Source organism: Portunus trituberculatus, chromosome 41 (genome assembly GCF_017591435.1).
Source record: "Portunus trituberculatus isolate SZX2019 chromosome 41, ASM1759143v1, whole genome shotgun sequence".
In the NCBI taxonomy this organism is placed as follows: domain Eukaryota; kingdom Metazoa; phylum Arthropoda; class Malacostraca; order Decapoda; family Portunidae; genus Portunus; species Portunus trituberculatus.
Genome location: NC_059295.1, coordinates 34,420,463 through 34,434,038, shown reverse-complemented (window position 1 = coordinate 34,434,038; position 13,576 = coordinate 34,420,463). Strand labels below are relative to the sequence as shown.

The 13,576-nt window shown below is 40.2% G+C and overlaps 1 protein-coding gene across 1 annotated transcript in view; it reads left to right on the top strand.

The window, feature by feature from the left end:
• The window catches only part of LOC123516711 (protein SERAC1-like), a 39,842-nt gene that overhangs the window by 21,811 nt on the left and 4,455 nt on the right, over window positions 1-13,576 (top strand). Inside the window, exons 7-13 of the mRNA XM_045276311.1 lie at window positions 2,203-2,295; window positions 9,762-9,996; window positions 10,154-10,291; window positions 10,568-10,737; window positions 10,987-11,122; window positions 11,565-11,608; window positions 12,131-12,233. Coding sequence (XP_045132246.1) covers window positions 2,203-2,295; window positions 9,762-9,996; window positions 10,154-10,291; window positions 10,568-10,737; window positions 10,987-11,122; window positions 11,565-11,608; window positions 12,131-12,233 — 919 coding nt within the window. The remainder of the gene's footprint in view (window positions 1-2,202; window positions 2,296-9,761; window positions 9,997-10,153; window positions 10,292-10,567; window positions 10,738-10,986; window positions 11,123-11,564; window positions 11,609-12,130; window positions 12,234-13,576) is intronic.

Here is a 13,576-nt window from a genome sequence, read left to right as displayed (position 1 = left end):
GCTCGTGTGGCCCCGTCTCCATATCTACACTTATCCAATCTTACTTTAAAAGTATGCACACTCGTTGCAGACACTACTTCTTCATCCAAACTGTTCCATGTCTCAATACATCTCTGCGGGAAACTATATTTTTAATATCTCTCAGACATCTTCCTTTCTCAGCTTTTTACTATGCGATCTTGTGCTTGGATGTCATATTCTTCTCTCAGGATCAGTTTCTCATTATCCACTTGGTCCATTCCGTTGATCAATTTATAAACTTGTATCAGGTCTCCTCTCTCCTTCTTTGTTCCAGGGTTGGTAGATCCATAGCCTTTAGTCTCTCCTCATATGTCATCCCTTCAAATTCTGGAACCATTCTTGTAGCCATTTTTGTAGTCTCTCCAATTTCTTATGTGTTTTTTTTTATGAGGGGTCCACACTACTCCTGCATATTCCAATCTGGGTCTTATTATAGTACTTATCAATTTCTTCATCATTTCTTTGTCCATGTAGTGAAATGCTACTCCAATATTCCTTAGCAAATTATATGTTTCTCTAAAAATTCTATCAATATGGCTTACTGGTTGATTGTTTTCTTCCATCGTCACTCCTAAGTCCTTTTCCTTTTGACTTTCTCCAGTTCTACTCCATCTCCCATCTTATAGATTCCCACAGGTCGTCTTTCACTCTTTCCCATTTCCATGACATGGCTTTTGTTCACATTGAATTCCATTTCCCACTTCTTACTCCATTCCCAGATCTTATTTAGGTCTTCTTGCAGTATTTCACAATCCTCCTTTTGCTTTATAACTCTGCACAGTTTCGTATCGTCCGCAAACAGATTTATGTAGCTGTTCACTCCTTCTGGCATGTCGTTAATATAAATGAGGAAAAGTATTGGTGCCAATACTGACCCCTGTGGCACTCCGCTTTCTACTGCTCTCCACTTGGACTTCATATCTTTAACTACTGTCCTTATTTCTCTCCCCTTCAAATAATTTTCTATCCATCTCAATGTGCTTCCTTTTAAGCCACCCTTCTCCTCTAACTTCCACAGTAATCTTGCATGTGGCACTTTGTCAAACGCCTTTTTTAAATCCAAATACAGTCAACCCATCCCTCTCTCTCTTGTACTCTATCAACTATTCTAGAATAGAAACTCAATAAATTAGTTACACAAGACTGTCTTTTTCTAAAACCAAATTGGCTATTTGATATTAATTTGTTGTCTTCAAGGAACTCGATCCATTGTTTCTTTATTATTCTTTCACACATCTTGCATATTACACTAGTTAGTGATACCGGTCTGTAATTTAAAGGGTCTTTCTTCCTTCCGCTCTTATATATGGGAACCACCTCAGCTCTTTTCCATTCTACTGGTACTGTTCCATTTTCTATTGAGAATTTTATGATGTTGTATATAGGACTTGCTAGTTCTTCCCTACATTCTTTCAGTATTCTGCCTGAGACTTCATCTGGTCCCATTGCCTTCTCTTCATCCAGTTCCTTCATTAACTCTTTTATTTCAAGCTTGATTACTTTAATCTCTTTCATATAGATTGTCTCTCTATTACTCTGTGGCCTCTCAAATTTGGATTCCTTAGTAAAGACCTCCTGGAATTTTGTATTTAATAGTTCTGCCATAGTTTTTGGGTCTTCCACCATCCCGTCCTCTCCTTTTAACCTTTCTATTGTTCCTTTTTGCCTAATTTTTCCATTTATGAATCTATAGAACAATTTTGGCTGCTCCTTACATTTTTCGACAATGTCTTTTTCGAAGTTCTTTTCCTCTTCCTTCCTCACCTTAACATATTCATTTCTCGGTGCTTTGAAGTTTTCCTTATTTGCTGGATTCCTATTTCTCCTCCACCTTTTCCATGCTCCATGTGTGTGTGTGTGTGTGTGTGTGTGTGTGTGTGTGTGTGTGTGTGTGTGTGTGTGTGTGTGTGTGTGTGTGTGTGTGTGTGTGTGTGTGTGTGTGTGAGTGCATGTGTGTGTGCATACATGTGTGCACACATGCATTGGTAATGCTAAAAGAGTACCCACACATGCTTGTGCCCAAGTATTTCTTGTGATTAGTAGTAAGAGAAGTAGTAGTATTTGTAACTGCAGCATTAATAGTATTATGGATAGAATTTGAAGTGTGAATATTATCAAAATTTGCTTAAGAAAGGTATGTTGTATTAATTAGAAATTGTTTTGTATTTTTTCAATTTCCAGAATTGCAAGACTATCAGCAAGATTTATCATGGTCTTAAAGAATTTACATCTTCCAGAGCCTCAAGGAATACTATTGCAGAATTATATGCAGAGGTAAGTGGATTGGACATGTGCAGTGTGAAACACAAGCATCACTGAGATGTGGTTTAGTAAGTTTGCATCCATTTAACAGTTGTTGCTTCACAGTCTTTCTTGTCATGATATCATTGCAAAGTTAACATTTAGTCACAGTTACTTGTATCTAAAAATATTTAGATTAAGTGAGCTGAGCAACAGTGGTCAGATTGGTGCCTTGAGGAATTGTCAAGTATGATTTTCCCTACATTGCAGAAGGGAATAAAAAATATCTATTTGATAGCTTGAGGAGGATGAGCTATATATAATTTGCAATGTGTTTGAAATTTTATTGGATGTAAATGTTTATTATAAAGAGTAATAGATTCATGAAGGTTTAAATTTTCTTTTATCTGACGCATATTTTATCTTTTGTTTTATGTTGTCCACAGAGAAGAACAAAGAACATAGCATGTGAACTAATATTATCTATCTTTGTTCTGTATGTTGTCATAGTCTTTAGATAAGTTCTATTTTACTTTATTGATTTAGTGAATTTTTAATAGATTATTTTCAGCCTTTATTGAACCAACGAGAAGAGGAAGCCAGATGCTTTATTTGGAAAAGTGAGAAAGCCTTATGCAAAATATTATTTGATGCTTAAGGAGACAAAACATTTCTAAAGTAGTTTTGCCAGAATGTTTCTTTACTCCTTGTTAGTACATGCTTTGTAGTTGTATATAGTGCCTGCAAAAGATATCTGTACATTATTCAAGTGAGGAAAATTTATGCACACGAGTGTGTAGACTCATCATGTGTACCAAATACCTTTTTTGGTAGAAGGGGTCATCATATACAAGACAACTACCCAATACAACTTAGATACTCAGCATTTACAGAATTGGAAATATGAACACACCTGCTACCATTTGAGTGCCCTTTTCCTTCCATTTAATGATTTTTTAGGATGTTCATAGGTGTTTCTCTGGTTATCACTGAGATGCTTGAAACATATATAAATGACAAATGTGGACTGAGTTTATGCCACAGCTTAACTGTAACCGAGTCTGATGTGTTTGTTGGTCAAGCTGTATGTGTTATATACAGAGACACTTAAGAGTCAGCCAAGTGACAGCCATCCTTTCCCCTGATGTCACTCCTGGACTGAAAGTTAAAAGATCATGAATTTTTTTTTTAAGACTAGCAAATGAGTTGTGGTAAATAATATTTTTTTCTAGCTTCTCAAAAGAATTAGCAACAAATGAAGTCCAATAAAAAATGTATAGTTGCATTTTTCCCAAGTGAGAAACACATGACTACATTGAAACTAGGATGAAATAGATTTTAAAAAGATTTGTTAGGAAGTGTTTAGTTGAGCAAAAATGACAGGAAAGAGGCTTTTGAAACGTAGATCAAGTCACTGTCATAGTCGTGATTTCCTATTTATAATATTTTCCCATGAATAGTCATTAGTAAAATTTTTCAAAACATACTAACTACTACTTCAAAGGATCTTCATTAAGCCAGTATCATTACAACTTAGCTGTCTGGGTGATCTTCTATTGCTTACCTGTTTCTTCAATTAGTTTAGTAATTGTATCTTATAATCATCTTGTTTTACTTATATTGCTTATTGTAATTATATCATTGACATTTCTTCACTTATGTCCCATTTTCATTACAGGTTGTTGGAACTATTATACAGTATATGCATTTTATTTTATATAACTTTTCCATTGCCTGTAGTTGCAAACTAACCTAATTTTACTGTTTTCCTTGCATATGCATATACATACACATTGATAATAGTTTTAGTGCATTTTGTAGTATAACATATTTGACTGCTTATAAGATGTTGTATTTTGGGAGACATTTTTCAGTTATAAACTGAAATATCTATAAGAAAAAGGATGTATCTGTACCAAAAAAGTTACTTTATGATATAGACTCAGTTTTAGTTGAGTTTCATGTTTAGTTTAGTCTCATGTACTTCATTAATTTTTTGTCAGCAAATCACACCTCTGCTAGAAGTCGCTTTGCCCATGAGGTTTTGAAGCCATGTGAGTGTCGTACTATAATAAATGGGAATTAAGTACAGATGGGAGAGTGGAGAAATAAGACAACCAGGAACCAAACCCCAATGTAGTAACAAAATTACATAGCCATGTAACAGTTTACAATAAATATAACACTTCCAACCCAAAGAAAACTTACAGACTAGTACAAAACAGCATCTTGGAAAGGGTCATGGACTGGAATGATTTCCTTGTTGTAATACTTGGCAAAGGTGGCTTCCCGGGACCACCCCAGCCTTCGCCATGATGTGCTTAATTGGTACAACCATGGCCTTGGCTTTTGACACTAATGCAGGCCGAACGCTGCCAGCTGAATACTTGTCAGTGTCCATGCCCGACATATTAAGCACTGTCTTAATCCATCTTGCAACAGTGTCTTTTGTCACATGTTTGTGTGACTTAATAAAGCTAAGGAGTAATTTCCCAGTTCCCCAATTCTCAACACTTCGGAACTCTTCTGTTCTAGCAATGTACAGTTTCAAAGTTTCACACACACACACAATCTTTTGTCTGTAGAGTGTGCTTGAAAGATCACTAACCGCACATTGAACTTTGGCTGACATTGTTTAATGTTTTTCCCTAACCAAACATAAACAGAATCCGGTCTGATATGAATATCCCTCAGCAACAAGCAGTGTAGGGTTTGTACTCTAGCAGCTTGCGTGAGTGCCATTAACATCATCACAAGCTTTAGCGTTGGGTCCTTTAGGGAGAGGGAGCACAAAGGTTCCATGGCACGCAGATGCTGGAGCACCTGCTGGACATCCCAAGTTTCTGCATACCTTGGTGACGACAGCCTCAAGTTAAAAACTCCCCTCAAGAACCTGTTGACAAGAGGATGGTTTCCCACTCTGCAGCCATCCACAATAATCTCCAGTGAGGAGAGAGCACCTCTTGCAGTGTTGACTGAGGTATAACCCACACCTCTGTGGAAAGTGACAGACAAGAAATTCACATCAGTTACAGTGGGAGTAAGGGGATCGATGTCCCAGCTATTGCAAAACTGTAGCCACCTGTTGACATGTGGCTGATACTGCTTCGCAGTTCCAGGTCTCCAGGAGGCCATGATGATCTCCGCACCTGCCGTAGACATGCCTCTGTCTTGCAGATGTTGCCGTACAAGAGACAAGCCATCAGGCAGATGTGTTCCTCCTCCATCAATAGGTGACGCAATGTGTGTGCCCCCCTCGGAATTAGCCGTGGTTCCTTTATGAGCAAAGTGAGGAGAGTCCCCATCCATGGCTGGGACGGCCACAGTGGCAACACCATCCACCCCCTTGCTGACTCCGCTCAAATTTTCTGTAGGCATCTGGCAATCAGAGCAAAGGGTGGAAAAATGTAGATTAGGTCAAACTGTGACCATTGTATGGAAAAAACATTAAAATGTTCTGCGTCTGGTCAGGTTTCCAGGAGCAGAAATGAGGCACTTGTTTGTTCAATCTGGAAGCAAAGAGATCAATGCTTGGAACTCCAAAGATCTCACAAAGGTCCCTAAAAATTCCTTCATTCAACTTCCACTCATGCCTGTCATTAAATGTCTGAGATGTGGTGTCTGCCATGAGATTAACTTTACCTGGTACATGAGAACAGGTAAGCCAGACATCATTTGCTGCACACCAATCCCAAAGTTCAAGGCATATGTCATTACACAATGAAGACTTTGTGCTGCCCATTTCATTGACATAGTTGACTGCTGTTGTGTTATCACAACACACCCAAACATGTTGTCCTTTGAGCAGATGTGCAAATGAGCGTACTGCCAGGAAGATGGTCTTGAGTTCTTTTGCGTTGATGTGCAATTCAGTTTCTGTTAAGAACCATCTCCCATTAACTTGCTGTCGATTAAGGTGGCTACCCCAACCTAAATTTGACGCATCAGTATACCTTTCCGAAAAATCTATTTGTTTTGCACTGCAATGTGAGATAACCACCAATGCAAATCCAACTTCATTTCATGAGTGACAACCATCCATTTGTCAAAATTTCCTTTTGGTTCCTTTAAAGCTGCCATCTTAGCAGATTCCAACTTCCTTTAATGCAGTATCCCCATCTTTGCTGCTGCTGCAACTAAAAGCCCAATGATTCTGGCCACCTTCCTGATTTTTGCTCTGTCACTATGAAACAATTTCTCACAGTTTTGCACCATTTTGAGTTTCCTTCGCTCAGGTAATGTCACTGTCATGGTCTCTGACATCTATAATGTTCCCCAAATACACCAAGCTTGTTGTGGGTACCAAGACCGACAAGTCAACAGTGGCATGCACACTCTCACAACATTCATCAAAAGTACTGTGGCAAATAAGAGTATCATCAATGAAACTCGTGATGATATGTCCCTTCTCTCTTAATACAACAAAAACTGGCTTCATTAATTTAATGAACAGATGGGGACCTTCTGCAACTCCATTAGGGAGAACTGATAAATTTTCCTCTTCCAGAAACTATTGTTGCTCTTCAGCTATTTTGACTGAATCGTAGGCGTGTTGTAGATCAACAGAGGCCATGTAAGCATCTCTGTTAACGAGTCAAATTGCCTGTTCAAAGTTTTCCATTTTGAAGTGTTTGTAATAGATGTATTCACTAAGTTTTGCTAGGTTAAGGATCATCCTAAAACCACCATCCTTTTTCCTCCTTAACCCTTTATATACGGTGATCGTTTCGGGACAATTGTAGCAACGTGTGCAGAGAGGCGGGGATCGTTCCAGGAATCGTGATTTTTCTGTGCTAAACGTTTGAATCTCTCCCCCTCGCTGTTGGTCGTGGGGCAAGTGGAGATATCTGGCATCTTTTCTCACTCACCTCCTCTAGCCTTGAGACATTTGTTCCCACACAATAGGTCATCTTTTCCCATTTTGAGGTGATGTCTGGCAACCCCCGTGACCCGGAGGGAGGAAACGGTACTCCGAGTGATGTTATGTCATTGTTACTCGGTAGTGACATTGAGGACAGTGATGAAAATGAAGACTGATTTTTTTTTTTATTGAGACAATAAAGTGAAGCCTCCAGTAGTGATTCTGATAGTGATCTGGGAGACAGAGACTAACCCTCACAGCGACGTTCATAAACCTCCTTATGTACTCCCCTCGAGCAATGCGCTGGTGTGTGTCACCCATGGTTGCCTCTACAGGACTGTGCTTGTTGGCCAAGTCACGTGAATCCCATTGCTAATAAGAATTGCCTGATTCCAATTATTATAGAAATCCATAATACTTGTAATGTGTGGTTTCTTTTTCTTTTCCTGTTTTGCACATCATTTCATATAACTGAGCTTGCATTTTCATGACATGAAAGTGCAAAAGTTCTTTCTTTTACATCAAATTCAAATGCCCGAAAGGAGAGAGAGAGAGAGAGAGAGAGAGAGAGAGAGAGAGAGAGAGAGAGAGAGAGAGAGAGAGAGAGAGAGCACTTGCGCTGTGTTATCGGAGCTTGGGGGTATTTCTTAGGTCATAACATGTTGAAAACTACATCATTGTACTGAGAATAACACAAAGAAATATGCTTTTATAAGGAAAAAAAATCTTTTAGCATTTTTGACAAGTGTTGTAACAGATGGAAAGTAAATCAACTCTCCGTACTTTAAGGGTTAAGAAAATAGGGAAAGAATTTGCTCCTCCTCTCTCCGTGTTTCCTTGATAACCTTAAGATTTAACAGCTGTATAATTTCTTGGCAAACAAATCTCTTTTCCTTTTCACTGAATACATACTCAACTTCCTCAGCAAATACGGGACCAGTGTTAGCAACATTAATGTCAAAATGGCAATGTTCAACAGTATCTAAAACATTTGGATCACTTGTAATGTTATGCCACTCATGCACAAAATTGTGAAGTCTGCCAGCTTGGAACTGATGACTCACCTCAGTTACTGCTGGGGATTGTTACCCTGGCCTCGGTAGTTTTTTGCCTCCGAACCTTGCCATGAGAAGGTTTGCCAGTGCTCACTCTGGTGTCCAAACATCTGTTGACCATACGGGTAGAACCTGGACATAAAACCTCTGTATGGCATTTTTCCAGAAGAGCCTCTAAACTTGCTAGCACCGAACTTCCATGTAGGGAGCGGTTTCCTCGTTGCAGTCTTACTCCTTAACTTCGGACTCCTCAATGTGCTTGGCAGATTGTGAGACATCGTCACCAAACAGAAGACGAGTCATGGGCACCTTGTCTGAAGATAGGTGAGCATACTTCTGGTTGATTTTACGCTTGATGATGAACCGACATGCCAAATTGTTTTTATGATTAGCATTACCCAGTAGTGCAAGAGCACCATTAAGCATGCCCACTTCATGGGTTACATCTGGCTGTCCAGTCTGGCCAATCTTGTCTAGCACCGTCAGGGACTTTGTCAAAATTGTGGCAGCCTTGATAATGTCTTTACTGACGTCTTTCATATGGAAGTCGGCTTTCTTGGCATCAGTTTTCAGTGCATCCAAAACTTGTGAGTTACAGTCCACTGGCACCAAAGCATAACAGTTGTCCAGTCTCTTGGTAGCAATGTCATCCAAAATCCCTTTGTACTCCTCTTGCAAGCCGTTGTCAAATACATGGTTAACCATATTGGCAACATGCTTGTCAATGCCAGCAGACAACTTATCCACAGGACCATAAGCCCTGGTGCACTGCAGGAGGACACTATCAGGCTGCACGTTATCCTGAGTGTCACTGTCATCAGTAGAAATACAATGCATGGCTGGAGTAAAACCAGAAAATCCAGCAGGTGAGCTTGAAGGAGGCACTTCCTGGCCAGCTGGCCTAATGTTTACACCGTCTGGAGCCGAGGCGTCATCAGCACCACAGCTGGGGCCCAATCTCATCTCTTCCTTTAATTTCTCCATATCACTATGTAATGCAGCCAAAGCTTCCATCACCATGGTCCAGGGCAGAGCATTTGCCTCATCCTGTGAGGAAGAAGGCAAGGAGAGAGAGTGGCGGTGATCGGTACCGCCACAGTGAGAGTCGTGAACTCCACAAGTACACCAACTTGGGCACTCCCCTTGCTCCTGAACGTATCATGGGTGGTGTTGCAGCCAGCCCCAAAATGGGTCACAGGCTGTGGCAAAGCCTTTTTGCTCCAGAAGGGCCACGGGAAGAAGGCTGGCAAACTCATAGGTGTAGGATGTCTGGTCAGCGTGAAGTCAGCTCAGCAACTGGTGGTGCAAAGCAGCAAAGTGTATCTCATGGGCAAAGTGACCTCTAGCAGAGGTGTGATTTGGTGATGTAAAATTAGCATTAAAGGCTGGGCCATCCTAACAATGTGGTAAGAGTTTCCCTTGGCTGGGACTTGAAGCCATACTAGGCAGCTTCATACCTGATCTGCTTGTGCAGCATTCTCTTAAATGAAAAATAATCCATTGGTATATGGTATATTTTAAAATCTTTCCAATTATTTAAAAATCTATTTTTGATACTTTTATTTTTAAATTTTCTTCTGCAGAATGCAAAATTGTTATGTCAACGGTACTTGGTGTATGAAAGGATGGAGGTTGGTGGGCCAGATGTGTGGCTGGCTGAGTGGTTGGCTGATGCTGAGTGGGTGGACACTGTGGACTGCTGGCTGCCACCTCCTACCTGGTCTGCTCTCACTCCTCCATCATACCTAGCAGCTCTATCTTGTGGTGTGAGGGCTCTCTGGTATATTAGCTGCTGCAGAGACTTCTGTAAAGAGAACTGTATGGATCATTTATTTAATGTACAGTATGTATGAAGGATATTCTTGAGAGAATCATCTTGGAAGTTTCCTTCACATATTTACCATTTCATTATAAAAATTTTGTGTTGTATGATAATGAAATTTGATATATTACTTAAGGATTGTTTGCTTTTCAGCCATCTTCACTAAGGACCTGGTGAAGGCTCTGAAGAGAGTGATTACAGATGGTGGTGCCAAAGCAACTCCCATGGCCCTCAAGGTGGTGGCAAACATAGCTGTTCATCAAGAGCATCATCCTCTCATCCATGACACTGGTATTGTAACTTTCATCTGCCTGTTGCTCATGTGCATTGTTGTATCCATCAGTTATAGGCTTGTAAATCATGGATGTTAAAGAGTGAAAACAAATATAAGAAGCATATGATATACATATTTACACTATCTTGTTTGATGTTTATTGATTTGTTAATTTTGTATCACAGTAACTTAATTTCAAAGGAGCAACTAATAGGGACATGAGCAATAGATAAGGATATGATGAGAGGAAAGAGAAACAGTTGAGAGGGGCATAGAAATTTTGTTTATTTCAGGGTTGGTGGATATTCTCACTACCTCTGCTGAATGCCACCATCCATACATTTTCCTCCCCGCTTGGAGAGCACTGCATAACTTGAAGACAGGAACAGCAACCTCCAGATTTGCTGGTGTCTTTATTGAAGGGATCTACCCATTTGTATTCCCTGAGGAGGAGGAGGAGGAGGTGAGACTGCCACTTCAATGCATTGGTATTGAATTACTCAGAAGTGCACATCTTTCTTCTTTCCTATTATCATGAAACATAAACCTTAGGAAAAAAAAAAGTTTGAAATATTTATAGGAGACAAAATGATCATTTATTGTGGCTTATTAGGTGACTGGTGATATTGATCTCTCATCATGGTTAATGGTATCAGAAATGCAGTAAGAGAGGATGATGTATTTACTTACCATTATTACCTAATGTGTCCAGGTGCCTCTCATAGACATAGTGTTGGTTCATGGCATTGAAGGGGGAGCACCATGGACGTGGCGACAGCGTGATGTAGATATAGACAGACCTCTTCTCCCCCAGAACCTACGCAGGAGGATAAAAAGCCTCAAGGAAGGTAAAACTGCCTCTCGTTCATTATAGCTATATGTACTTCAATCTGGCCAGCTGGACAAGGCTCATGGTTCTTAGGAAAGGCAGTACTTTTGATATTGACTCACTCAAAACCACCCTTGTTGAAAAATGATTTGAATAAGATTTGTGAATAGTTTCCTTAAACTATCAGAAAATAACTTATGATACTGAACTTCATTTAGATTAATATGATAATTTAGAAGCCCAGTACAGTAAGGTCTCGGTTTACGTCAGAGTTACATTCCTGAAACATGACGTAAGTTGATTTTGTACGTAACTCGAGTTTCCGTACATTTCAAAGCATATTATGGAGTTTTCAACCAATCATTGTTTATGGTCATTCAGGTAAATTAAAGGTTATATTGTTATATTATTTACAAGTATGTAGGAATAATAAACACAAGCTTGTTTTTGTTGATGATTAGGGCCACGAACGCGAAGGACTGCAGGTTGCAGAGAGGGGTGGACGCCGGAGGCCGCCAGAAGGGTGGGCAGGTCGAATGTTGTGACGCCCAGGGTGGACAGCTGGGAGCGTAGTGCAGTGCGGTGGGAGTAGAAGCGTGGGCAGTGGGGCAGGAAATGCAATAGGAAAGGGCAATAGGGATCATCAGACAGGCGCAGACGGTGCAAGTCAGCTGCGAGTGTCGTGTGGCGCAGGCAAAGGCTCCGGAGTTGTTATTGTTGTGATGGGTGTGCGCCCTCAAGGTCGTCAACTTCCCCGTTGTCATGGTAACGGGCTTCCCATTTTCTTCTTCCTTCCCTCACACACAGCTGCTGCCTCCCTTCTCATGTCTTTTAATTATGTCCTCTTTTTTCTTGTAGCGTAATGGTTTTTCTTTTCTTAGCATCACTGCTGTCACTAAGAAGTTTTGTCTTTGGTGCCATTGAGCAAGATATTAAGAACTTGAGTCAGTAAACACAGAAGTAGGATAACACTCTTGCCAGGGGCGACGGTGTGGTGGAAGTGAAGCAGGGTGTTATTGTATTCAAGCGTGAGGCGGGCGGTGACACACAGGAGCCATCGTTGAGGACAGACGTGTCTGAGCTGCTCACAAAGAGTGCTACAAAAGGACTGGACCCAGGCCTAGACGTATGTACAGGGGGAGGGGGAGCCATAGTGTTCTCCTGTCTCCAAATGAAATAAGTGTTAGATTACGTATAGCCAAGGAATAGATAAAGAGAGAGATATGAAACCAAGTAGTGCTGCCAGGCGCATGGAGGAACCAAGACATACGCCGGCTGAAAATCAACATTATATAGAAACACCTATTGGTTTAAGAAAACTGACTGAAGATACTATGGATAAGGATTTCTCGGGTTTTCGAGATGAACGAGGAAATACGAGGAGACTTGTAAATGTAGAGAGAGAATTAAGATATTTGAAGGAGGCGATGTCGTCTCATGGACAAACATGACCGACTGGTATCAGAAAACACAGCCTTGAAATTGAGAATAACTGAATGTGAAAAGGTCAGTGGAATAAACCAGGAATTAAAAGAGGAGATTTTAGAAATAAGGAAGCAAAATGACGTTCTATAAACCACATGGTAGAACTTACAGGATAAAGAGCAGCAAGGGGTTACAGACAGGATAGAAAGTGGTCTAGGTGAAAACAAATTGAAAGAACTAAGAAATGAATGGAAACAAGAACAAGAGGAGGAAAAAGTAAAATTTTCAGAAGTGGTAAAGAGACAAATTCAGGAGAACACAAAAGTTGCTGTAATTGAAGTTATCAAAGAAAAGGAAAGTATAGTGTGGGATACAGTGGACAAGAAAAAAGCTTCGTGATCTACGGGATGAGAGAAAAGAAAAATCCACATAAATTCATGAGAACGTGAAGAAAGGGAAATGGCCAAAACGGTTATCAAAAGGGTACAAGACAGCACACTGAGCACACAAGAATTTGACCAGGAGGTGGAGGAAGTGGTTAGGCTGGGAAGGTACACTGAAGGGGGTAAGAGACCAGTGAAGGTGAAAATGAGATCCCAAGTGGCTGTAGAAGAAATAATAGCTAGAAAAGGGAAGTTAGCCGATGATGTCGATCACAAGGAAATATGGATAAAAAAAGATATGAACTTAGAGGAAAGGGAAAAGGAGAAAGTGCTAAGAAGTGAGGCTAAGGGAAAAAAAACGAGAAAAAGAGGCTAAGGAAAAAAACAAGAAAAGGACAGAGATAGAGAAGAAGAATTTTTACTGGAGGTTTCTGGATATGAGACTAAAGAAGTGGTACTTAAGGAAAAAAAGAGGAGGTCATGGAGGAGGCAATAAAATAAGAGTAACTTATACTAACATAGATGGTTTGTTATCAAGTATATTGGAAGTTCGGGATTATTTGAAAGAGAAAAAGCCAGATGTAATGCGTATCGTTGAAACAAAACTGAAGAATGAGATACATGTCAACTTTAAAGAGGAAGGATATAATACCTGGAGGAGGGAC